The 25128-nt window shown below is 30.9% G+C and overlaps 2 protein-coding genes across 2 annotated transcripts; both read left to right on the forward strand.

Annotated features, from left to right (window-relative positions):
* The first annotated feature begins 5337 nt into the window (after positions 1–5337).
* On the forward strand, positions 5338–12710 carry LOC132932593 (uncharacterized). Its single transcript, XM_060998970.1, has 3 exons — positions 5338–5489; positions 11775–12331; positions 12430–12710. The coding sequence occupies exons 1-3, from the start codon at positions 5338–5340 to the stop codon at positions 12708–12710; spliced, it is 990 nt and encodes a 329-aa protein (XP_060854953.1).
* An 8707-nt stretch (positions 12711–21417) lies between these two features.
* Positions 21418–23251, forward strand: LOC132935958 (uncharacterized). Its single transcript, XM_061002602.1, has 2 exons — positions 21418–21583; positions 21671–23251. Exons 1-2 carry the CDS (start codon positions 21467–21469, stop codon positions 23234–23236), a joined length of 1683 nt encoding a protein of 560 aa, XP_060858585.1. The 5' UTR covers positions 21418–21466; the 3' UTR covers positions 23237–23251.
* The last annotated feature ends 1877 nt before the right edge of the window (positions 23252–25128 follow it).

Raw genomic sequence — 25128 nt, forward strand, 5'->3', positions numbered from 1 at the left:
ATGTCACCAAAAAATTCACCCAACGTCAACACTTCAACCAGTTCTATCTACACGGATATCAACAAACAATCATTCGCCTCAACTGTAGCAAACAGCTTAATACCCAAAAAAGACCAAGCTTTATTAATCGATATAGACGACAACATCCCACCCAAAGATTACATCATTGCAATCGGCAAATTAGTCCAACCGTCTAATATTCTATTTGCGTCCCGTATATCTAAAGGTCGCTTATGTATATTCCTATCAAGCAGCTCATTAGTAAATAATCTAATTGATAATAACCCATTTATCACAATACTACACCAACGATTCAAATTACGAAAATTTTTCAATCCGAATAAAAGAATAATATTATCTAACGTATATCCTAATATACCACCTGACATAATCGCAAACGAATTTATCAAATTAAATATACCTCTTTATAGCCCTATAACACCGCTAAGGGCCGGAATTCAAGTTGAAGACTTCACGCATATTTTAAGTTTTCGTCGACAAACTTTTATCCAACATGACGATCTTATCAAACTCCCACCTTCCATACTTATAAATTACGAAGACACCAACTACAGGATCTTTTTATCAGATGACTCTCTAACCTGCTACTTGTGTAAGGCCCAAGGTCACATTGCGTCTCATTGCTCAAACCAGATTAATTCACACAACATAATGTCACAGGTAAACAACGATCAACCCATTGCAAACACACCGTCTAAATTAGACGTCTCGTCAAACACATATAATACCCCTATAGTACCTACCTCCACATCGAACACCGACACATCTCCCCTTGAAACACCCAATATCACTTCTGAGCCTACACCGCCATCAAATCTTCCACCAACATCATCGATGACATCAAAACCAACACTTCAAAATTTAGATGCGATTCCAAACTCTGACGTTATCCTAATGGAAATTGATCAACCAACACGCAATAAAAGATCTCTCCCCGACTCATTTCTAACTCACTCTCCACCTCCATCTCCATTAGAACCAAATTAAAACTCAAAAGCAATGCCTGCTCCACAAAACCCAGTGGCCCCCCAAAACGAAATCATCGAAAAAAAAAAGAAAAAGAACAAAAAATCAAAATCAGCAGCACTAACAACATTTTTAGAAAATATCGATGCTTATCTAGAACCAGCAAAAAAACTCTTCACCGATCAAAACAATTTTAAAATCGATTTTATTACCTTTAAACACATTTTTGAAAATAATCAAGGCCACTTCGAACCATCTACAATTTATAATGAATACAATATATCAAAAGAAGATTTATTGGACATTATTATGTCTATCAAACCAACCCTACAAAATGGTAGCATCAAAAACAGATTAACCCGCTTCACAAAAACGTTAAAAGCAGAACCCTATGATTCTGACGAATCAGAAGCTTAATTCATATTTCAATACATAATCAATGACACATATCAATCCTTCACAAGACCGCAAATCTAACATTATAAAAATAAAACCTACAATGCAGCACAACAATACAAAATATAACATACTACAATGGAACCTAAATGGTTTCTACAAAAGAATCAGTAATCTACAAAGTATAATAAACAAATACTGCCCTGAAATCATTTGTTTACAAGAAACAAATTTTACAAACTATAAAAAAAACACACTAAAAGGATATACAAATTATACCAAAATAAGAACTAACGCAATCAGAGCCAGCGGAGGTATCTCAACATTTATAAAAGACTCATATTCTTCCGAAGAAATACTAATAGATACTCCACTTGAATCCGTAACTATTTCTGTTCAACTCAAACAAAAGATTACAATCTGCAACCTTTACCTCCCTAACCAATCTCTTTTCACCGAAGCAGACTTAAAAAACATCATTCAACAACTCCCTCCGCCGTTCTGTGGTATCACCCGTATTAGACAATACGCGGTAAACCAACTATCGCCTTACCCTCGTATTCTCTAGTTAATGACACTCTCTAAAGTTAATTAGAATGGCACTGTTAACTCCTTGAGGTACGATGGTAGGCGCTTGTCAATTCTTAGTTCGTTCCTATCTAGTTGAAATGACTCAAAGATTACATATACCTTGGCACTATTCAGTTTAATAAAACTTCATTGACACATAGTACGTATATCCCGGCGCTGTTCCTAAGGTAAGAACGTAAGAATGACTAAAATAATGTTTAACTCGGGTTTTCAGGTCGGAAACACTTTTATTGTATTTAAAACAAACATAAATAAAACACTTAGCAAATTCAGATCGCCTAGCCCGTACTACGATCGGCGTTTCACACGCACGTCGTAGCTACGTCCTCGCCGAATCACTCAGCGACAACCGGGCCGTGCCTGCGCGTACGGCGGTGTTATATAGAAAATATTATTGTCGCCTCAGCACATTATTGCTTCACTGGCCTGACCTATGTCAATAATTTACAATTTGAAATATTCCCACCTATATTACATATATATAAAATAATATTATTTTGACGACTGTCTGCAATATACGACAGTTCATTCTCCTAGGTGACTTCAACAGCCACAACAAATTATGGGGCTGCATAACTACAAACACTAGAGGGAAAATAATCGAATCGGTCATAGATTCTGAAAACCTAATTACACTGAACAACGGTAAACCAACTCATTTTGGCACAGTATCCGGTACGCAATCAGCTATTGACTTATCTTTCACAATACCTTCTTTAGCTCCTCACCTTACATGGGACACATTATCTCATCCATATGGAAGCGACCACTTGCCCATAATCACGAAATTAACGTACAGAAATACAGAAGACATTCAAGTAGGCAAACCAAAATGGAAACTAAACACCGCTGACTGGAATCTATTCACATCCCTCTTAGAACAAAAAATAGATTCAATTGAATTTGAAAAACCAAAAATTAACAATTTAAATGAAGTTACACAAAATTTCACAAATATTATTCTAGAAATAGCCAACTTAACAATAGGACAAACTCAGGTATGGCGAAACTCACATAAACAACATAAAAAATGAAGCAAAATCTAAACTCAATATAATAAAAACACTAAGTAACCTCGAATGGGGTGCAGAAAGCAAAACATTACAGACAATACACAACTCAATAATCCTCTCAGCACTAGAATAAGGCTCAATACTATATGCAGGAGCATCTGCGGTTACAATCAAAACTTTAGATCCTATTCACAATACAGCCCTAAGATTGTCAATTGGTGCTTTCAAAAGCAGCCCTGTTCTCAGCATCATAAACATCACAGGCTCTAAATCACTTGAAAAAAGGAGAATAAAACATACATTGGAAGACTCTTCAAAAACATTAATAGCAACAAAAAATCACTTCAGCACTATATTAAGAAACTCAATCAACCAATTCCAAAATAACGATATAAACAATCTTGGCACTCGTACAGCCACCTATGCCTCAGACCTCAATATTACTTTTACAAACCAAATTAATCCTCAAGTCTCTGAACAACCACCATGGATTACCTCAAATCTTCTCATCTATCTCAACCTAACTGAACACAAAAAAAAAAGAAACCGATTCCTACATTTACAAATCAAACTTCTTCGATTTAAAAAACAGTCTTCCACCACATCAAGAAATATATATTGACGCATCCAACAACACGGAAGGAACTGCTATCGCAATAATCCAGCCAAACTCCCAAACAGCATTTCAAATCCCATCATACAACTCAATCTATACAGCAGAATATCTAGCTCTTTTAAAAGCCACAGAATTAGCTGCCTCCTCGGATATCCAATCTTCAACCATATACACAGACTATCTCAGCGCCCTCACAAACTTAGCAAATACACAAAAAACAACCCAATAGGCAACCTAATATTAAACATTATATTCTTATCCAAAAAAGACATCAGATTTCTATGGGTACCTGGACACAACAACATACCTGGTAACGAAATTGCAGACGAAATAGCCAAAAGGGCAACGAAAGAACCAACTGATTTCTGGAATATAACAACACATTTAGATACAAAACTCTTTATAAACACTAACCTTGACCAAACCTGCCTTCAAGAATGGAAATCAGTAAGAAACAACAAGCTAAGAGAAATAAAATCATCCACCCTCCCTTGGTTGCCTGACACATCACTCCCGCGTAGACATCAAATCGTACTCAATAGATTACGAATTGGCCATACACGTTACACTCATGAACATCTAATGAGCAAAAAGGATATGCACCTCATGCAACACCGTGACCACTGTCAAACACCTTCTAACAGAATGCCTCCTCACAAAAGACACCAGAGACAAACTCATGCTCCCAAGCAACCTTTGTGAAATACTAGCACCAAATACGGAAAGAACATCTTCACTCCTAGAACTTCTCAAAGAAACAAACCTTCTGCAAAAAATATAACACAAATTCTAACATACCACATACAATTCACATTTTTATATATTATTAGTATCATATTAATTATCTTATATACGTTTTTTTTTTCTCTTCTGTATGCTCTAGTATCATTAAGTAAACTATAATTAAACTGTAACATGTATATCTTAAACGCCAATAACCCTGGCAGTTGAGGCGTATTTCTAAATAAAAAAAAAAAAAAAATCTAAATTTCTACACGATTGTATAGTATTTATTAATAAAAAGATTATAAGAATACAGATAAAATACATTTGGTGAATATACTTCGAATTTCCGAGCATTAAACAAATGATACTTCGAATTGTCAAGTGTTAGTGGCCAGTTTTCCAAAATTTAATTTCAAATTACCAAGTGTACTTAAATGCATTGTTTTTGTTTGAATTACCACGTGGTTTTCAAGGAACCGAGTATTTACTTCGAATTACCGAAGGTTTCGAATTATCGAAGGTTTGAATTATCTAGAGTCGACTGTACCTCCATTATTTACTCAAAAACTAAAAGAAAGACCCATCAACTCAAGTATTTTTGGCTTTCAAGAAAATATGACTTTATTGTCTTATAAACCGAAACAAAAGAAGATAGTGTTGTTATTATCAACCATGCATCATAGTGATGAAATTGACCAAGATTCTGGGGAAAATTGTAAACCTGAAATCATAAATCATTATAATTCTACAAAGGGCGGAGTTGATACTGTGGATTTTATGAAAGGAAATTATTCCACAGCCAGAAATAGTTATCGATGGCCAATGACAATTGTTTTTCGTTGTTGAACGTTGGTGGCATAAATAGCCAAATAATATATACAAATAATACACGACATATTTTACCAAGAAAAAAATACCTCGCTAATTTAGCAAAAGTATTAGTTCTGCCAGAAATGAAAAAAAGAGTACAAACTCAAAATATTCCGATTTCAATAAAAAATAGAATACATGAAATTACTGGCACAAAACAAGAAAAATTTGAAAAACAAGGTAAGGTACCAGGAAGCTGTGGTTATTGTGATTGGTGAAAAAATAGAAAAACTAAAACTGTATGTGGAATATGTGAAACATATATTTGCAAAGAACATAGTGGACAAACAGTATGTGTTAATTGTCAAAATTCAAATGAGGATCATTCAGAATAATATCAAAACCGTATCGTATTCAAACATATTCATTCAATCAAATTATTTTTCATTTATTTTCATTTTAATCTTAAGTATAATAGTTCCATTAATACCAATTTTTATTGTAAAATATAATAAATAAATAAATAAAGTATAATTTTTGTAAATCATTAATAAATGCATTTGTATGTAAAATTTTAAAAAAAAATATGAGATATAACTGAACGGTCAGGAAGACCTTGTGCGACCACATGCGTTACATACAATGATGCGACTCATGCTCCTCATGAATCTGCCTCCCGAGAGAACATGCCGGTTTTGCCCATCCCTCTACATCACCTTGCTGTCGAAACTGGTTCCCCTATGACAGGGTGTCGCGTGGGGAACTAGTTTTGATCGGTGCGTGGCATGATCTCTTGTGGGACAGAGTAGATATAGTATATTATTTAAGATGTTACGAACCATAATATTTAAGGTCGAACCACTCGAACCGAACATTAAAATAGTAAAATTGGTTATTATTTAATATTTAATATTTATTTATCATTTAGCCACCATGCCACAGAATTATTGACTAAATATTTTGGATTAGTGATACGGCCCAGGGCTAGGAACTTTATGCATTTGCATCTTTCTCAGGAAGCTGCATATTTCAAATCTGATTCGATAAAAATTCGTTTCATGAACCATACAGTTGAAATACAACAACTTATGTTGCATATTTTTGCATATTTTACTAAATTTATATGATTATGCATATTTAAAGATTTTGAGTACCTATATAAATGCATTTTATGGTAAACATTTTTAAGAAATCTACAACAAGTTTTTGATACTTGACTATTGTAAATTAAATAATTTAAAAATAAATAGCCGCCGTACACGGTTTCCTAGTCTATATTTTGAATTATACTATACCGAGTAATAGTTGAAATATTGTGTAAATGTTTATAAATATTATAAATTATAATCGTCTTATTTAATTAAAATGTTTTCAAGAATAAAATATTTATTTTTACCAATAGCTGTCATTATTGCCGTCGGCGACGCTCGCCCGTATGGTTTATAGTGTTTTTACTAAGAAATAAGAATTGGCCTTTAATGACCGTAATGATTAATAATGGTTTTAAATTTATATTGAAGTCGCTCGTTAGATAAAATTAAACAAAATACCCATATACCAATGGGCAATGATATTGACATATTGTATGTTCGTACTATAATATGCTTTAAGCTTATAAAAAGCATTTAGTATTAAGTATTAACCTTTTCAAGCTACCTGTTACAAGTAATAATTATCATGCATTAAGAAAATTAGGCAATCTAAAACTTGTGTTTGGTAAGTAGGTATCTACCTAGTTACTATACTTATAGTTATTAAACTAAAATTATGTACCTATAGGTACCTAAATAAATTTAAAAACAAGTCATTAATTTCAATTTATTAAAAAATGTAATTCTTTATTAATATTATTAAAACTTTAAATCACTAAAACTATAGTAATTAATAAAACAAATTTATAATTTAGTGACCAAGCATAAGAATATTTAGTAATTTATTGTAACTTATTGTAATATTATGATCTATAGAACTAGGATAGGCACTTATCTGTATCTTTCATAAAGATAGAAAAAATACATACAAACATATCAATTAAAATGTAACTATACTCTTTATTGTTAAGTAAAAAAAAACAATAATAATAATAATAATAATAAAATACATACAAAAAAAGGTGGATAAGTGGATGTCGCTCTGCTGTACAGTAGGTTACAAGTGGGTCACTGTAATGGATAGTTTTAAATTTGAATTCAATGATATAATATCATTGTATAAGAAAAACGATTCTGAGCGAAAACGGTCAGTCAGCCTATGATATTAACAAGTATATTTGATGATATTATTGTGAATAAAGTAATTTATATATAAGCTATTTACGTGGAGCCTTGTTTTAAATTTTCAATCCTTAGCCATAAAAGTTAAACAATTTATACATTTTTAACTACAAAATAATTAATAAATTATAAATTTGATAAATGTTGTAAAAATTTGAACTTTAAATGCTTATAAAAAAAAATTGTGCCTATGTATTTTTAATATTTTTCAACTGCTATTAGAACGATATATCAGGAGCCTTATATTAAATTTTCAGGTTTTTTTACCCAACAAATAAAAATTTATTGATATTTATAGAAAAAAAAATTGAAAACTGACAATGTCCGTAAACAGCTCAAAAAGAGTCAAAATATTTTCAACATTTTATGGTGTATACAAAATGCTAATATTACCATTCAGTGAAATTTTCAAGTATCTACAGTCATTCGTTTTTTAATTGCAATAAAATAAGAAAATTGTTACATGAGAAATCGAGTGAATATCAAATGTTGTAAAAATATAAATTTCAGACGCTCATAAAAATTTAATTTAAGTTTCTTGTGGACATTTTTTTTTTGATAAAGGTACACAAACTTATGAGTAATCTTATATTACATTTTAAAATCTTAGATTTAAAAAGAAAAATTTTTATGAATTCTCAAGTCAAAATAATTTGCTAATTTTCGTGATTTTTCCGTATTTTGTCAAAATTTGAACTTTAAATGCTTATAAATAAAAACTGTGACTAAGGATTTTTAATTTTTTTCATCTGCCTTTGAAACAATAACCTAGGAGCCTTCTATTAAATTTTCAATCTTTTTTACTCAACAGATAAAATTTTATTGATATTTATAGAAAAAAAAACTAAAAAAATTTTCAAAATTGTATGGTGTATAGAAAATGCTAATATAAATATTCAGTCAAAATTTCATGTCCCTAAGGTCATTTGTTTTAGAGTTACACCAAAAACCAAAATCGATTTTCTCGAAAACAGATTTTGCGTAAAAATTCCCGTTTTTCCTTAATTTTTCTTTTGTTTTTCAATTTTAACTTATGACCCCCCAAAGTCCCAACTAGATTCACTTTCCTATCAGCAAAGTTACTGTTGAAGAAAATCTAAGCACTTTTACTGTCCTAAAAGGTGATGACAGACACAAAAAAAAAAATAAAAAAAAAACACATCATTGTAAAATCAATACATTCATCGCTTCGCTCAGAATCTAAAATTATATGGTATGTAACAATGCAATAGCTACTGACTTGTGAACATCAATTGGGAATGAAAAACATTTAAACATTATAGAATCCACATCTATTGATATTAGTGGAGGATTTGGAATAATATCATGAGCATAAAATATTTTTATGATATCTGATGACATTGGATGGTGGAACATTGGAGATAGGTTATACTTAAGAACTTTAAATTTAATTGTACCATTTATAAATTTAAGTATGTGTACTACTTTTATTAAACCATGATCTTTTACATAAATAAAATTATCTTTTAATATAAAAGATAGTACTATCAAATTAGCAGTTGTTCAATAAAATTCTTCCATTGTCACCAATATTTCAATAATTTAAGTTAGGTACTAAGACATCGAGCCAAGGCAGTAGCGGTGGAAGGGAGGTCCCTACCCCATTATTTTTAAAAGTAGAACAAGTGTTTTTATATTTTGAACGTACAAATGATGTGTCTAGTATCCATTATAAAAAAATGTTGGACCCCCACCCCATATTTTTTTTCAGTTACGGCCTTGCACCGAGTAATTCCTTTCTGTAATACTTACGTAACATATTTTGAACAAACGGCTTTCAAATGTGTATTTTAAACTATATAAAAAAAAATTAAATAAGTTAAAAAACACTAACTTCTATTCTAACTTAAGTTACTATTTTTACCAAACTAACTTAACTACCTCGCTAAGTTAGAAATTTGCAAATTTAAAAAACTAATTTATATTCTAACTTAGTTAGTTTTTGTATCAACATAACATAACTTTAACTAGTTGAAAAAAATGAATAACTTGCCCAGCTTTGCTAAAAAACTCATAGAAAGTTATAGGTTACTATTGGTCATTGGTTTCTTTCTACTTTTTTAATTTATCAATTAGTTACAATATAATATGATAATCATCTTGAAACAAAATTAAATAATAGCAACTACATTATTTGTTTCCATAACATATTAGTTACCTATATCTTTATTAAAATTAAATACAGTGAAACCTCTACTAACGGACACCTCCCAATAGCGGAAACCTCCCAATAGCGGACGTTTTTTGGGAAACGGGGACATTTTCACTACTTTTCAATAGGAAAACCTCCGAATAGCGAACTCTCCGAATAACGACATTATTTTATTAGGGGATTTTTAAAACAATGGTAAATCCCTAATCATTATTTGAAAATACAATCTGTAATATGCCTATCTGTAATACGTATTCACATTCGTATGCACTCTTGTAATAATGTAACATAATTACGATAACAAACTCGTTATGGGACGATACGATTATGACAAATTCGGTTATCGGTGAAGCGATTATGTGTTATGACAAAATTATGTCAGTTAGTGACGGTTTTCGACGCGATGACTACGTTAAAACGAAAGCGGTTGTCGCTTCGCGAAAAAATTGGCATTTTAGATTACCGTAAAAACAACGGAAACATAGGAATTCGTGCACTCGCAGAAAAGTTTCAAGTTGGAAAAACACAGATCGCGGATATTGTTTCTAACACAGAAGAAATGTATAAAGCGTGGGTTGAAAATGGAAATGAAGAATGAAAATTAACGAAACTAAGAAAATGTGAAGGCAGTGTGATTGATAAAGAACTTTTGGTCTGGTTTAGCAAAACTCGAGAAAAAAATTTACCAGTTTCGGGACCAACAATACAAGAAAAGGCTAAACAACTTGCTGAAGTTCACGGATTAAACGACTTTAAAGCTTCAAAAATCTAAAAATGTAATAATAAATAATAAATAATAATTTTTGATTTTGATTGTAAAAATATACTTTAAATAATAATATGTAATTTGTAAAAATATAAAAATGTAATAACTTACAATAAATAATAAGTAAAAACATTACATATATGTACATACATAGTACATTATTATACAAATAAATTTCAAAAATGTATCCCTTCTGAATAACGGACACCTCCGAATAACGGACAAAATGTTGGTGACCAAGAGTGTCCGCTATTCAGAGGTTTCACTGTACATGTATAATAATTATTTATGTATAATTTTAAAAATGTATAGTTCAATAAACTTAGGCTAGCAAATTGTTAGTTGTTGCTGTAACACTGTATACGCATATGTTTTCTGTTAACTGTGTTCCGTTGTTTGTGGAAAATATTTATTAAAATCAAGGAGCATAGGTAAAACTATATACAGGGCCGTATTTAGAGGGGGGCAATGGGGACATCTGCCCCGGGCGGCCAAATATTGACTTATTTAGGGGGGCGGCCGGGCACCGCTGTAGCCTGGTGTAATATTGTATCAATAAATATTTTTTTGGAAAGAATTTGTACTATGATTTGTACCATCATTTTTTGGCGTTATATGGCAATTAATATTATTTTAACATAGGTAACCACGGTCCGCGATTGCAGATAGACAACACAACCATGACATAACCACAGTTATTATAATCTATCATCATATCTATTATCAAAATTATTTTCAGCTATTCTCATAGATATGGCTACTCTTGACAGTTAAAATATTATTTTTTAAATTGACTGATAATACCTATCTGATTTAACCGATGTTATATTTTTTTGAAAGTTATTAATCTTAAAAATGCCCGTCTTCTATAACTATGTAAATATCTATTATTAAGTAACATTCATAAATTATCATAAATGAGTTTATTGAGTTGCATGAAAGTAAAAAAAAATTATTAAAATAGTATCTACATACTATTGAACATAAAAAAGGTAGGTACATGATATTTATGCTTACTATATATTACAAACAGCTCGAGCATGCTTATGCATTATAACCTGCAATGCAAATTGTATAAATTAGACTAAAGTATAACTTTTGTATTGTAGATAAGTGGCGTTAGGTATATCATGTATTGATTTATTATGATTAATATTTAACAGATCATTGCCAGTTAGTTATTGCTTTGCTTGCTACTTGCTAGTGTCTAGTTCGCTCAATTTAGTTGGAAAAAATGCTGCAAGTTGCTGCCATGATGCAAATGAATTTTTTAGACGCCTACAAAACCTTTATACATTTTTCTCTATTTCTACACACCGTTGGAAAATTCTAAATTTATCACTCAAAAGTCTTTCCGAAACTCGGTGGTCAGCAAGAGACGAGCGTGTAAGTCTCTAAACAAAAATTGGTGTTCGGTTTTAAGTGCGTTAACTACAATAACTGAAGATAAAAGTGAAAATGTTTCAACTTGCTTTGAAGCAAAAGGTTTATTGAAAAGTATAAAAACCTTAAAAACATCATTTATGTCCATATTTTGGGGAGATATATTAGAACGGTTTAATGCATGTAGTAAGAAACTACAGTCAATTCAAATTGATTTGGGTATTGTGGTAGAAATTTACCAGTCGTTGATAGGTTTTGTACATGATATTCGGTGTGATGACATGTTTAATGATTACAAAACTCGAGCAATTGAGAAATGTGGCATTTCAAGTTTGAATACAAATAATAAACGTGAAAAAAAACGTAAAAGGTTTTTTGATGAAGGCAACGGTGAGGAACAAGTCTTTGATGATGAATATGAAAATTTTAAAGTAAACACTTATTTTATGATATTAGACCAAATTAAATCTGATTTAGAAAAAATAAAAATTGCCTATGACAATTTAACTTCAAAGTATAATTTTTTTTATCACTTGTCAGAACTAACACCTGCTGAAGTTAAAAAAAATTCTGAGTCACTGCAAAGTTTATACAAAAGTGATTTAGGATCCTCATTTCCTATAGAATGCGTTCATTTTCAAAGTCATGTTAAAAGCTTAAAAAAACAAAAATGTGTTTTCCAAAAACAATTTTAGAAATTAGTATTTATATAAGAAATTACAACCTTGTAGAAGTCTATCCATACATAGACATTGCATTGAGAATGATACTCTGTACTCCAGCTACAAATTGTTCAGCTGAACGGTCTTTCTCTACACTAAAGAGAGTTAAGAGCTATTTAAGATCAACAATGAAAGAAGAAAGACTAAATGCATTAGCTGTTCTCAACATTGAATCAGAACTCACAAGAGAATTAGACTACAAAGATATTATAGAAGATTTTCCCAATAAGCAATCTAGAAAAAAATTATTGTAATAATCTATTTATAAATAATCATTGTGGGCCCCCCAGCCACCAAAATTTTTTTTTTTTGCCTCCCAAATAATATACCTAACGTTATATTATAAAAGAGTCATCTGAGAATCATTTATGATTCATTCGTTATAGAAACTGGAACCATTTGAGTTTTTAATATTGTAGGGCGTTAAAATAAAATGATGGCCAAAGAAAACACAAAAATAATATTAAATCATTTAACCAGTGTATAATAAAATTCACGACATTCTTACATTACATTCGACTTATACGATATGCGGTCGGGTATCGATAACGAATGTTAACGATTAACGTCTAATAGTCGACGACCGTATCGTTCCGCGTACACAAATATATATATATATAATAAACAAAAGATAAAGATATAAAATAGCGTGTGCGTGTTACTAGCAGATACAGACAAAAAAAAACATTGAAATAACAAATATTTGTAGTAATACATGTGATACAGATAATAATATAAAAAAAATAAAAAACAAATGACAATGACAATTTTCTCTGATCAGATTTATTTAACCCATTTTTTGTAACGATCTGGTCCTATAATACCTTCGTACGGGCGTCGCGTGACCTGAAAACCTTCAATGTCACTCACGACATATCTATCCCGATCTAACACTTTTTTAATAACGTACAGTCCTCGAAATTTTGGGATTAGTTTTTTATTTCGTCCGACTGTTACGTCCGTGTTGGTTACCATTACATAATCGTTCTCTTTATAAATAGTTGCCTGTTTATGTTTCGCATCATAATATATCTTATTCGCTTCCTGAGATTTAATAATACGATTCGCTGCCTCCGTCCTCATACTCTCGAAATCAATTACATCCTCAGACACTATGTTATCCAATATTCTACGTATTTCATCATTGACTTCGCCTATTTGATTTATTCCAAATAATAGCATACTTGGACTTTATCCCGTGGACCTGTGTACCGTGTTATTAATGGCGAATTCGGCCTTGTATAAAACTCGATCCCATTTATTTATAGAATCTGTTAGCTTAGGTACGATGGATTTTTTTACGATTTCGACCTGACCGTTTGCCCTGGGGGTGCCCGAGGCTACTAATATCAACTTTACTGATTCACTTTCAACAAATTCCGAAAAAGTTTGTGACGTGAAAGACGTACCCCGATCACTTATTATTCGATGTGGTTTGGAATATGTTCGAAAATAATCACGTAAGTGTTTAATCACTTCGTCAGATTTCGTAGTACGGCACAAATAAAGGCGGATGAATTTTGTGAAGACGTCAATGACAACAAAAATATACTTATTTCTGGAGCCTGTTTTTGCTAATAGACCCAAATGATCGATGTGTATGGTTACGAATGGTTTGTCCCCCTTTGGAATATTAAAAAGTAAACCTTCCTTTTTACCACTGGGAATTGAAAACTCAATACACTTCAAACAATTGGACGGTTTTTATGAGAAGGGGCACAAGTCATTTTTTGTTGGTTTTCAGGAGATGCATAAAACATTCCAAAATTTTTATTTTCTACTTAATCTAAATTTCTTTTTTGTTTATGTTTTATTTATAATTGTCCACGTTTTTTCAACTTCCTTTCATTATAGAAATTACATTATTATTCAGTTATTAATGACTTGTGACCAATTGCACATACAATATTGACTTGTGACCTTTCTCATATACTGACTTGTGCCCTATTGCACATTTAATAAAAAAAAGATATTGACTTGTGTCCTTTTTCATACACTTCAAAATAAAATACTAATTAATATAATACTGCTTACTGATTAATATAAATTAATATTCTCAAAAGTAATAAAATAGACATACAATTATTAATGAAGTATAATTTTATTATTTAAATAATAATGATAACAAAGTAAGTTTTAATAATATTGCACACCTTCTTTGGTGACTAGATACTGATTAAAAAAATATTAAAAATCAATACAAATATTTAATAATATTGTACACCTTCTTTGGTGACTAGATACTGATTAAAAAATAATAAAAATCAATAAAAATATTTAATAATATTGCACACCTTCTTTGGTGACTAGATACTGATTAAAAAATAATAAAAAATCATTAAAAATATTTAATAATATTGCACACCTTCGTTGGTGACTATATACTGTTTAAAAAAATAATAAAAATCAATAAAAATATTTAATAATATTGCACACTATTTTTGGTGACTAAGTATACTGATTAAAAATTAATAAACATCAGTCAGTTTAAATATATAATAATAATAATATTAAACACCATAACAATAAAATATAGCTGTAAGGGTAACTCCATTTAAACGTTACTCATCATCGGATAGTACTGGGTCATTTAAATTTTTCTTTGTTTTTAAATTTTTATAAAACTCATGGAACACATCTGGAATCAGTGGTAGTAGTGATATAAGATCTTTTTTTTTTCAACTGTAATTGGTAGTTCTTCGTCATAGGCCAAAGGTAAGCTACTTACATCACTATTTTTACGGGTCAAATCTAGTTCAAAAAATTCAGCTTCATCTTTTAGTGATGTCTTGTAAAGAACTGTATTCTTTTGGTCTTTAACGTAACTCATCCATTTCACATCACGGAATACAAATTTTTCTCCATTTGTATTTTTTTTTTTTTTGGTACTTGGTTTTTAACAAACTGTTAAAATCATAAAAATTGCTTTGCTTCATATCAATTACATCAAACTTTTCTCTTCCCACCCAGCGAATCATTTGAGTCCAATCATAAGGGTGGTTTATGGGTAAAGGGTATCGTTTGCGTCCTTTTTCAATACGTGCATGATCCTAGTCACACTCCATTCGTGTGTGACCCGGAACTAAAAATTTGTGATCAATTATAGTGACAATATCTTGATGCTCCATAAACCAAAGAACCATTGCCATCATAATACTGTTCTTGTTTTGGCCAGAGCAACAGTCACTATACATGACTACATGGTTAATTTCTGTTGAGAGACATTTTAAATAATTAATAACACAAGAACCAATATCATTCCCTCCCCTCTTTGCAATAGGTTCACTCCATATGAAACATGATGCTGTTGAAGTATTTATATTATGAACAGTTAAATTATATGTCCATAACTGGCGCTTGTAAAATGCAACCGAAGACTCTAAAAGTGGAGTTGGGAGGCACTGCTGGAGATCAAATGATAAAACGCATTTATTGTTAGTAGATGTAGAAGAATCAATTCTTTTTGAAGAATATGCTTCTTCGGCATCATCCTGATGGTTTTTTTTTTCAATGTTTAATTCGTTTCTTTTTTCACATGAACATTTTGATAGTTGCATTTTGATCCTGTCACATTGAGCACAGGTATCTTTTTTTGGATTTTTCACTTTCAACCCTGATAGTTTAAAATGTTTTTCATAAATGCTTCTCCAAACAGGAGTTGGGACAGTTTTTGTATATTCGTTGTAAGCAGCTTGGAGTGTAAAATAAGGAGGTAGATACTTTTTACTGGTAACTTTTCGACAATAATGACTTTCATATGTTGGGAGTTTCTTAATATGATCTTTTACAGCTTGTATGTCCTCAGGGGTTCTTTTATTTTTTGGCTCTGTGTGACCCCTTCTATCAAGTGTCACATTATTAGCAATAGATTCCAATTTTTTATTGCAAACATTGCGCAGAAATTTAGTAGTTTCGCCAAAAATTTTTAAAAAGCAGCCCTTGCAAACCTGAACTAAGAGTTTATTATTATTAGGAATAAAATAATTCATAGTTATATTCCTGTTATTTTGTTTTTCCGGTGTCAATCTATGTTTCCGGTTTACTTTTGTGTTGTGAAAAGTTACTAATCCAGAAATATATGAAGTTCTTCTATTGTGGTTTTTCATTGACCAATATGTAGCAAATAATTTCTCACGTAATTCATCGTCAATTTTTGAATTACATTTTGCTCTACAGTTTGGTAGTTCTTTTGAGCATCTACTTTCAACAGTTTTACCTTTATTAGTGCAATATTTGTTACCAGAATTCCTGTTTGTCTTTATGTAATTTCGATACTGAACAGTCTCACCTTTTATGCTAACTCTGGCTTTCCTGCCAATAACCGGATTAGCCTCTTGTTCATTGTTAGTCAACAATAAAGTGTCTTCTGGGGTGCCAGGAATTTCATTGTTAACCAACAATAATGTATCTTCTGGAGTGCCAGGAATATCATTGTTGATCTGCAGTAAGGACGTATCTTCTGGGGTGCCAGGAATAATACTTATATCGTCCGAATGATTAGAATACTATTCCAACCGGTCTTCACTACTCACAGCCTAAAGTTGAGATTGAATGAAAATTATTATTTGAATAGACAAAAAATACTATTTTAAATAAAAATATAAGCTCTACTGAAATTAAAAAAATGTATTCTTCATAACATTATTGCTATAAAAGTTACAATTTTAATAATTATTAAAATTAATAAAATAAGTTAATCACCTTGGACACAAATGCATGTAATTTCTCATGATTGTTATACTCATATACTAGCTTTTCAGGCTCATTTAGTGAACAATTATTATTATACATATATTCATCTTCAGTTATAACTTCAAAATCATTTCCATTCAAATGTATAATGTTATCTTTTGGTTCCTGAGTTGACTATTTGAACAAGTTTTATAAAAATAATTAGGTACCTAACTACCAAATTCTATAAATTGAACATAATTGTTTTATTTTATAAAGTACTTACTAATTTATTATATACTTCTAACTCATTATTATTTGTATGATTCTGTGAGACATTCACCCATTCCTGTAGAATTCAATTAATTATTTAACTTATAAAATTACATATTCTTAATTCACAATGAATATTATACATTAAAGTAAAATAATAATTAATATTTTATTTCTATGTGTCAATATTAATAGCTATAAGATAGTCAACTATTAGTTGGTTTGTTTATATTTTAATTATCCCCACTGAAGAAACCCATGCGAAAGAGCATGAATTTTTACACTATTATAGATGAAATATAAATAAGTATAATATACTTAAGACTAGTTTAAAACATACCTAATCTATTTAAGTTTATAAAAATAATAACTGATATAGTAAGATATAATAAAATACAATAATTTAAACAAAAAGTAAAAAGAAAAAAAATCTAATAATAGGTACTTGATAACTTAAATAATTAATAGAAGCAATACACAATTTTATTTTAGCAAACTTGTAATTCATATAATATAATATAAATAATTCAGTTATCTATGTCTACAATGACAAGTGTTTTTACTTGTATTACATAAATATTTTTTTAACATAATATAGTATTTTTCTCTATATTTAATAAAGAGCCAATTTTATATTTTTAATTTTAATTATAATATAATAATTCTAGGATTTAGATTGTTAATTACTTGGATTTTCTGCTGTGGAAGACCATTAAAATCTAGTTTCCTTTTTGCAGAGTATTTCAGATTAGTTTTTGAAGCTTTAAATTACATTATTATTCTGAATTAGTTATTGGTATAACAGAACTAATATAGATAGATAATAATATAAAGATACTCACTTGTAACACGAGACAATAAATTTAGTGTTCTTTTAGACATTGTGTTAGCTAATAAAAAAGATTATAAACAATATAAACTAATACAATAACATTATATTAAGAGTTAAAATTTAATATAATATGACTTGTGCCCTTTTGAATAAAAAAAAAATCGTTAATTTTGACTTGTGTCGTATCGCATTTTAAAATACTGTGATAACAAATCCTCGTGCGACCACGACAGTGCTACCATTCGATTGGGCGTAAAATTTCACACAAAATTAACGAAAAAAAAAAAATGTCAAAAAATGACTTGTGCCCCTTCTCATAAAAACTGTCCAATTATCGATATAATGTCGCACTTTGGCCTTCATACCAGGAAACCAGTATATACGTGAAATGTTTTCAATTACTTTCGATAATCCTACATGGGCCATGTCGTCGTGGCACGATCGTATAAAATTTGTTACCATAGATTCCAGAACATAGAACCTAACATGCTTATTTTCTTTCCGATAAACTAAACCATTACGTAGTTCGTACAACTTATCATCAGCGTTCTGTAATTTATCTCTAATTTTGACAATATTTTCGTCGGTATATTTGTCTCGAAAAATGAGTTGAATAAATCGATTAAATACTCGCGGGGAATTTGTTAAACCAAATGGCATTTTTAAGTACTCGTACTGTCCCAATGGAGTAACAAAAGACGTATATTGGACAGATTTTTCATTCATACGTACATAGTGGAAACCGTTCTTTAAATTTAAAGAAGTAAATATTTTTTTTTTTTTTTAATCGATCTAACTGATCGTCAATGAGTGGGGTCGGAAAATTATCCTTAATCGTAATTTTATTTAGCTCTCTGTAATCTACACATAACCTATAACCACCTGATTTCTTACGGACCAACACTATCGGACTACTGTACGGGCTATTGCTTTCTCTGATAATACCTTCAGTTAACAATTCATCAATAATAACTCGTAAATCGCGTTGTTCACTGTAAGACAGACGTCTAGGGCAAAACGTAATTGGTTGTTCGTGTTTTAAAATTATTTTCATATCAAAATCAAAATCCTCGTTACGTAACTCCTATTTGAAGACTAATCGACATCATATAATTCACTAAATATATTCCTCAGTTCTGAATTTAATTTGGGGTTCACATTCAACGCTGTATTATCGTTACTTTTATCGACACAATCATCGTAATCGGTACACAATATTTCTTTAAAATTAATATTGGTTTCGTCCGAATTCCCCGTGTCTAATTTTACTATGTCTATCGTATTATTCTTAAATTCAATTTTAAATCCTTTTTTGCTTAAAAAGTCCCTTCCCAAAATTGCATTCGCTTTCATGGTATAATTAGACACAACATAAAATTTTAAATACATTTCAAAATTATTAATTATTACGTTCGTTTAGAATATACCGAGTATATCCAACCTCGCGCCGTTCATACCACAAAAATGTTTTTTACTCACCGTTTGCGTGGTATATAATATAGTTGGAACTAACTCACTCTTGATTATACTGATTGGACTTCCTGTGTCAACCACAGCGTTGACATTGACGCAGTAAGATTCTGACTCTTCCACTGGAACGTTGTACCTCGTGCGGCGCTGGACACTCATCAGGCGAGTCCTACGCTCGTACAACATCAATGCTCATCAATCCGGCTGACTTTTCCCTTTTTCCGTCATCATTACCTCGCATGAGTACTGGACAAAATCCTCGTTGGTGTGCCGTCGACCCACATTCGTAACACGCTCCCTTTTCACGTTTAGGTTTTGGGCACTGCAGTGACAAATGAGTTTTTGAGCCACAATTGAAACAATATGCACGCGGCGGTGCTGCACCTTTTCCTCCTACGGCCACTTTTACGTCCTCTTTTTTAATTGTCACAGCATTGGTTGGACTCGACGTCACCGATTTTTGTAACATGACTTCTTTAGTACTTGATATTTGCCGAAATCGTACAGAACGGGACGTATCGAGCAATTCATATTCTACCATGTCACTTAATAAATCGTCTTCGTCCACGTGGTTTCGACCAAACAAGTACATACTCAACTCTTTCGAGTATAAACCTTCTAGTATTTGAATTTTACTTTCGTAAAATGACATACCAATTTGTCGACATAAAAATACCTTTTCGTGGTAGTACTCACGTACGTTCTCGTTGGGTAACTGGACGCGCCGCGACATTTGTTTCCAACGGTCGCCCATCATAACTACGCCGACAAAAGTTTTATGAAACTGTCTTTCAAAATCTGACCAGTGTTCTATCTCTCGGGACGCAAACCAGTGTCGAGCCACACCTTCTAAGTTGGCCCGCACAGATTGGAGTTTGAAATTATCCGGCCAACGATGTAAATTCGCTACGCCGTTTACAGTTTGAATCCAATCGAGAGCTTGCGAACCCGTACCCAGACCGTTGAATATCGGAATAGACTTGTTCAGGTCAGGAGCAATCGTTATATCATTCGTTGGTCGATTGCTGTTTTGTTGAACTTTAAACAATTCCATTAACATACTGTTTTGTCTTACGAGTGTGTCGACCAAGGTTTGCATCTACCGGATTCACGGGAAAACCTGGCGACGCTGATGAAGATGACGTAGATTCATGGTTTTTATTCATCTCTTCCGTTTTATCGTTCCCTTGAGGTGGATTAACTACTTCCGGCTTATTCTTTGCATTCAATTTATTTTTGTCATTCGTTTCGTTCATTTTGGTACCTTCATTGTTTACTCGCATTCCGTGTTAACACAGGCATTCGTACATCATCCACTCATTCATTCATATCCCACTTCTGAAACTGTAGGGCGTTAAAATAAAATGATTGCCAAAGAAAACACAAAAATAATATTAAATCATTTAACCAGTGTATAATAAAATTCACGACATTCTTACATTACATTCGACTTATACGATACGCGGTCGGGTATCAACTACGGTTGGGACCAGTGTTGCCAGATGTACGGTTTGGATCGTACTTATACGGTAATTTAGAGCAAAGTACGATCTACGATCTTACTTTGAGGACCGTACATAAATGTACGATCTTACAAATTTCAACAGACCATTGACATTTATTTAGATCTATGCTAATCATACGCTATGGATGGGGCCATGCCCATCTCGACCGAGTAAACAATTTGAAGCACATATAAATATATAAATATATGAACATATTATATTATATTATGATAACTGATAAGATATAATATCTTAAATCATGATTTACCTTGTATTTTTTATTGTTCTTGATAAGAATACAATATTTTATATCTTTGTTGGTGTTGCGTCTTTATATTTTCTATTTACAATGTCGGACATAGAAGATACGCCAGAGGTTTGTTTAGATTTTATTAGTAATTTGATTAATTATTTATGTAATATATTTGAGATAAAATACTCCTAACCAAATTATTTACAATAGGTGTTTGAAGAAGAAGGACCGTCGACACCAAAAAAGAAAAGATCTCTAAGGAATGAACTTTCCAAACATGAAAAAGAAAAACACAGAAAGCAAAAATATAGAGAAGAATGGGAGAGCAATAAGGAATTTAAAGGTTGGCTTAAACCTGAAAGGGATAATCCCTTTAAGGCTAAATGTATCATGTGCAACGTGAGTTTTGTTTCTGAACTGAGTTGCATTAAAAAACATTGTAACAGTTCGAATCATATAAAGTCACTAAAAAGTTCGTCTCACTTTAAAAATATTATGTTAAATTTTCAAGTTATGGCGAAATCTAATCCTTTAAATAATTCTGTCAAAACCGCAGAAATTAAATTGTCTGCTCTTTTAGCTGAACATAATGTAGCATTTTCATTAATCAACCATTTAGAGCCCTTATTAAAAGAAATTTTCCCAGACTCTAAAATTTGTAAAGAAATGAAATTGAAACGAACTAAAGCTACAAACATTATTACAAATGTAATTGCGCCTGTGGAAAAAGAAATGTTAAGTCTAAAACTGAATAAAAGTAAATTTTCAATTATGATTGATGAGTCAACCGATGTTGCTTGTATATCTACCATGTGTACTGTAGTACGGTTTTTTGATACAGAGTCCAAGATTATTGTTACAAGGTTTTGGGACTTAGTACAGGTCTTTGATGTAAAAGAACCAGAGACAGTTGATAAAGGAGCAACTTCAGAAAATCTGTTTAGTAAATGTATTCAGTCATTTGAAAATCATAATGTTGATGTAAAAAACATTGTTGGATTTGGTTCTGATGGCTGTTCGACAATGATGGGGTCTAAAAATTCTGTTTCAAGCCGGCTGAAAATCACATTCCCGGGAATCTTCGTAATGAAATGTATTTGTCATTCTCTTCATTTATGCTGCAGTGAAGCATGCAAGTCCTTGCCCCGAAGAATTGAAGATTTTGCTCGGAATGTATTTAATTTTTTCAGCCACAGTAGTAAGCGACAGAGCCAATATATAGAATTTCAAAACTTTTTCAATATTTCTGTACATAAATTGCTGCACCCATCTCAGACGAGGTGGTTGTCGCTATTTGCTGTTGTCCAGCGTATTTTGGAACAGTGGATGGCTTTACATTCATATTTTAATGAAAAGTGGTTTTCAGAAAAACTTGTTGCTGCAGAAAATATTTATACCCAGCTGAATGACCCTTTTACAAAAATGTATTTTTTTTTCTTGGAATGGGTGTTGCCAAAATTTAGTGCATTAAACCAGTATTTCCAAACTGAGCAAGTGGTATTGAATAATTTAAATGAAAAAATGGAATTAGTTTACAAGGAATTATTACTATGTTACATGAAAAGGGACTATGTTCTCCAAACTCCATTAGCTACATTGAATCCTGCCGATCAAAGTAAATTTATGAGTCCTTCAGAAGTTTATTTAGGAGTTAAAGTCCTTACTCATACAAAAACCCCAGCTATAGTACAAAGGCCAGATTTGCTAAAAGAATTTATTTCTAGATGTGTTGATTTTCTGAAAGTTAGCTGTGTACAAATAAAAAAAACGTTATGATTTTTCTAACCCAATTTTACGATTATTAAATTTGTTAACACCAAAGGTAGCTCTTTCTTCAAAAACTAGGATTGAATATCCATCTGTGTTATGCCTTACACAACTACTGCCTAGAATGGTGAATCAAGATCAAATTCAACTTATTGATGATGAATGGCGAACATTACCATTAGTGGCTTTACCAGAAAATATTAAATTAGAAAATCAGCCTGATAAATTTTGGTCATTAATACTTGATTTGGAATCAGGTCAATTCAAAGAACTTGCTACATTTGCTTTGAATGCATTTTGTCTGCCTCACTCTAATGCTAGCTGTGAACGAGTTTTTAGTAAAATTAATTGTATTAAAACAAAATCTAGAAATAGATTGATTGTTAAAACGGTAGCTTCTACAGTTATAGCTAGTGAATGCATTAAAAAAGAAAATGGGAACTGCATTACATTTCAACCAACTAAAACAATGGTAGACAGTATGACATCATCTACATTGTACCCAACAACAAATAAGACTGATACCTTTGAAGACTTTTTTCTAGAAGACTGAATTATTATTTAAAATCTTTATTATAAAAAATGTTTTTTCACCAAAAAAGAAAAGACTGTTAATTTAAAATTGTTTTGTTTTATACATTTATAATCATGTTATAAAAACATAGTTATTATAAAATATGTTTTTTTTTATCAAGGAAGATAATACTTTTAATTTGTTTTGTTTTATACATTTATAATCATGTTATAAAAAACATAGTTATTATAAAATTTGTTTTTTTTTTATCAAGGAAGATAATACTATTAATTTGTTTTGTTTTATACATTTATAATCATGTTATAAAAACATAGTTATTATAAAATTTGTTTTTTTTTTTATCAAGGAAGATAATACTATTAATTTATTCTGTTTTATACATTAATTATAATCATGTTATAAAAACATAGTTATTATAAACATTGAGGTATATAATATAGTTTATATACCTCGATGATTATAAAATATGTTTTTTTTTTATCAAGGAAGATAATACTATTAATTTATTTTGTTTTATAGATTTATAATCATGTTATAATAAACATAATTATTATAAAATATGTTTTTTTACCAAAAAATAAAAGACTTAATTTAAATTCTAAAATCAGAACTATTTTCGATTTTGCGAGATCTAAGTTAAATTTTTGTGTACGGTTTTGAACCAGAAAAACGAACTTGGTTGTACGGTTTTGAACGAGAAAAAACGAACTTTTTGATAAGACTGTACGATCGCTACAATTTCATAATCTGGCAACACTGGTTGGGACTACTACCTGTCGATAACGAATGTTAACGATTAACGTCTAATAGTCGACGACCGTCGACAGGTCGTTCCGCGTACACAAATACATGTATATAATAAACAAAAGATAAATATATAAAATAGCGTGTGCGTGTTTGGTCGGTCAGACGACGACCAAAACGTGCGCAGCTGTACAATATTATTTAATAAAAATAAAAATTAAAGAAATCACAATAGTTACTATTTAGGTTGGTTCTTTATACATTATTGTACTTTTTGTCATTGTAGTTCTTAATTGTATAATATGTGTTAAGTAAAAATTATAATCGAGTGTACAAAATGACAATTTTCAAAAAATTGTCATAATTTTGAATATTTTCACCATTTTCAACTTCACTGTATATACGTTTCGTTTTCATGTTCAAAGGTCCAACAACATCATCGTAAATAGTTGTGAAATGACGAAGCTCAGTAACTAATTTTAAGTGGTCTATTGATGCAAGTTCAGATAATTTTTTCAGTGCAGTACCTGGTAAGCCTTCTTTAACATCCTCAAAATGTTTGGGGAGTAAATATTGCATATCTGTAATTAATATTTTATTATGAGAAAATCTTTCTGTGAAA

This window comes from Metopolophium dirhodum, chromosome 1 (assembly GCF_019925205.1).
Source record: "Metopolophium dirhodum isolate CAU chromosome 1, ASM1992520v1, whole genome shotgun sequence".
NCBI lineage: Eukaryota > Metazoa > Arthropoda > Insecta > Hemiptera > Aphididae > Metopolophium > Metopolophium dirhodum.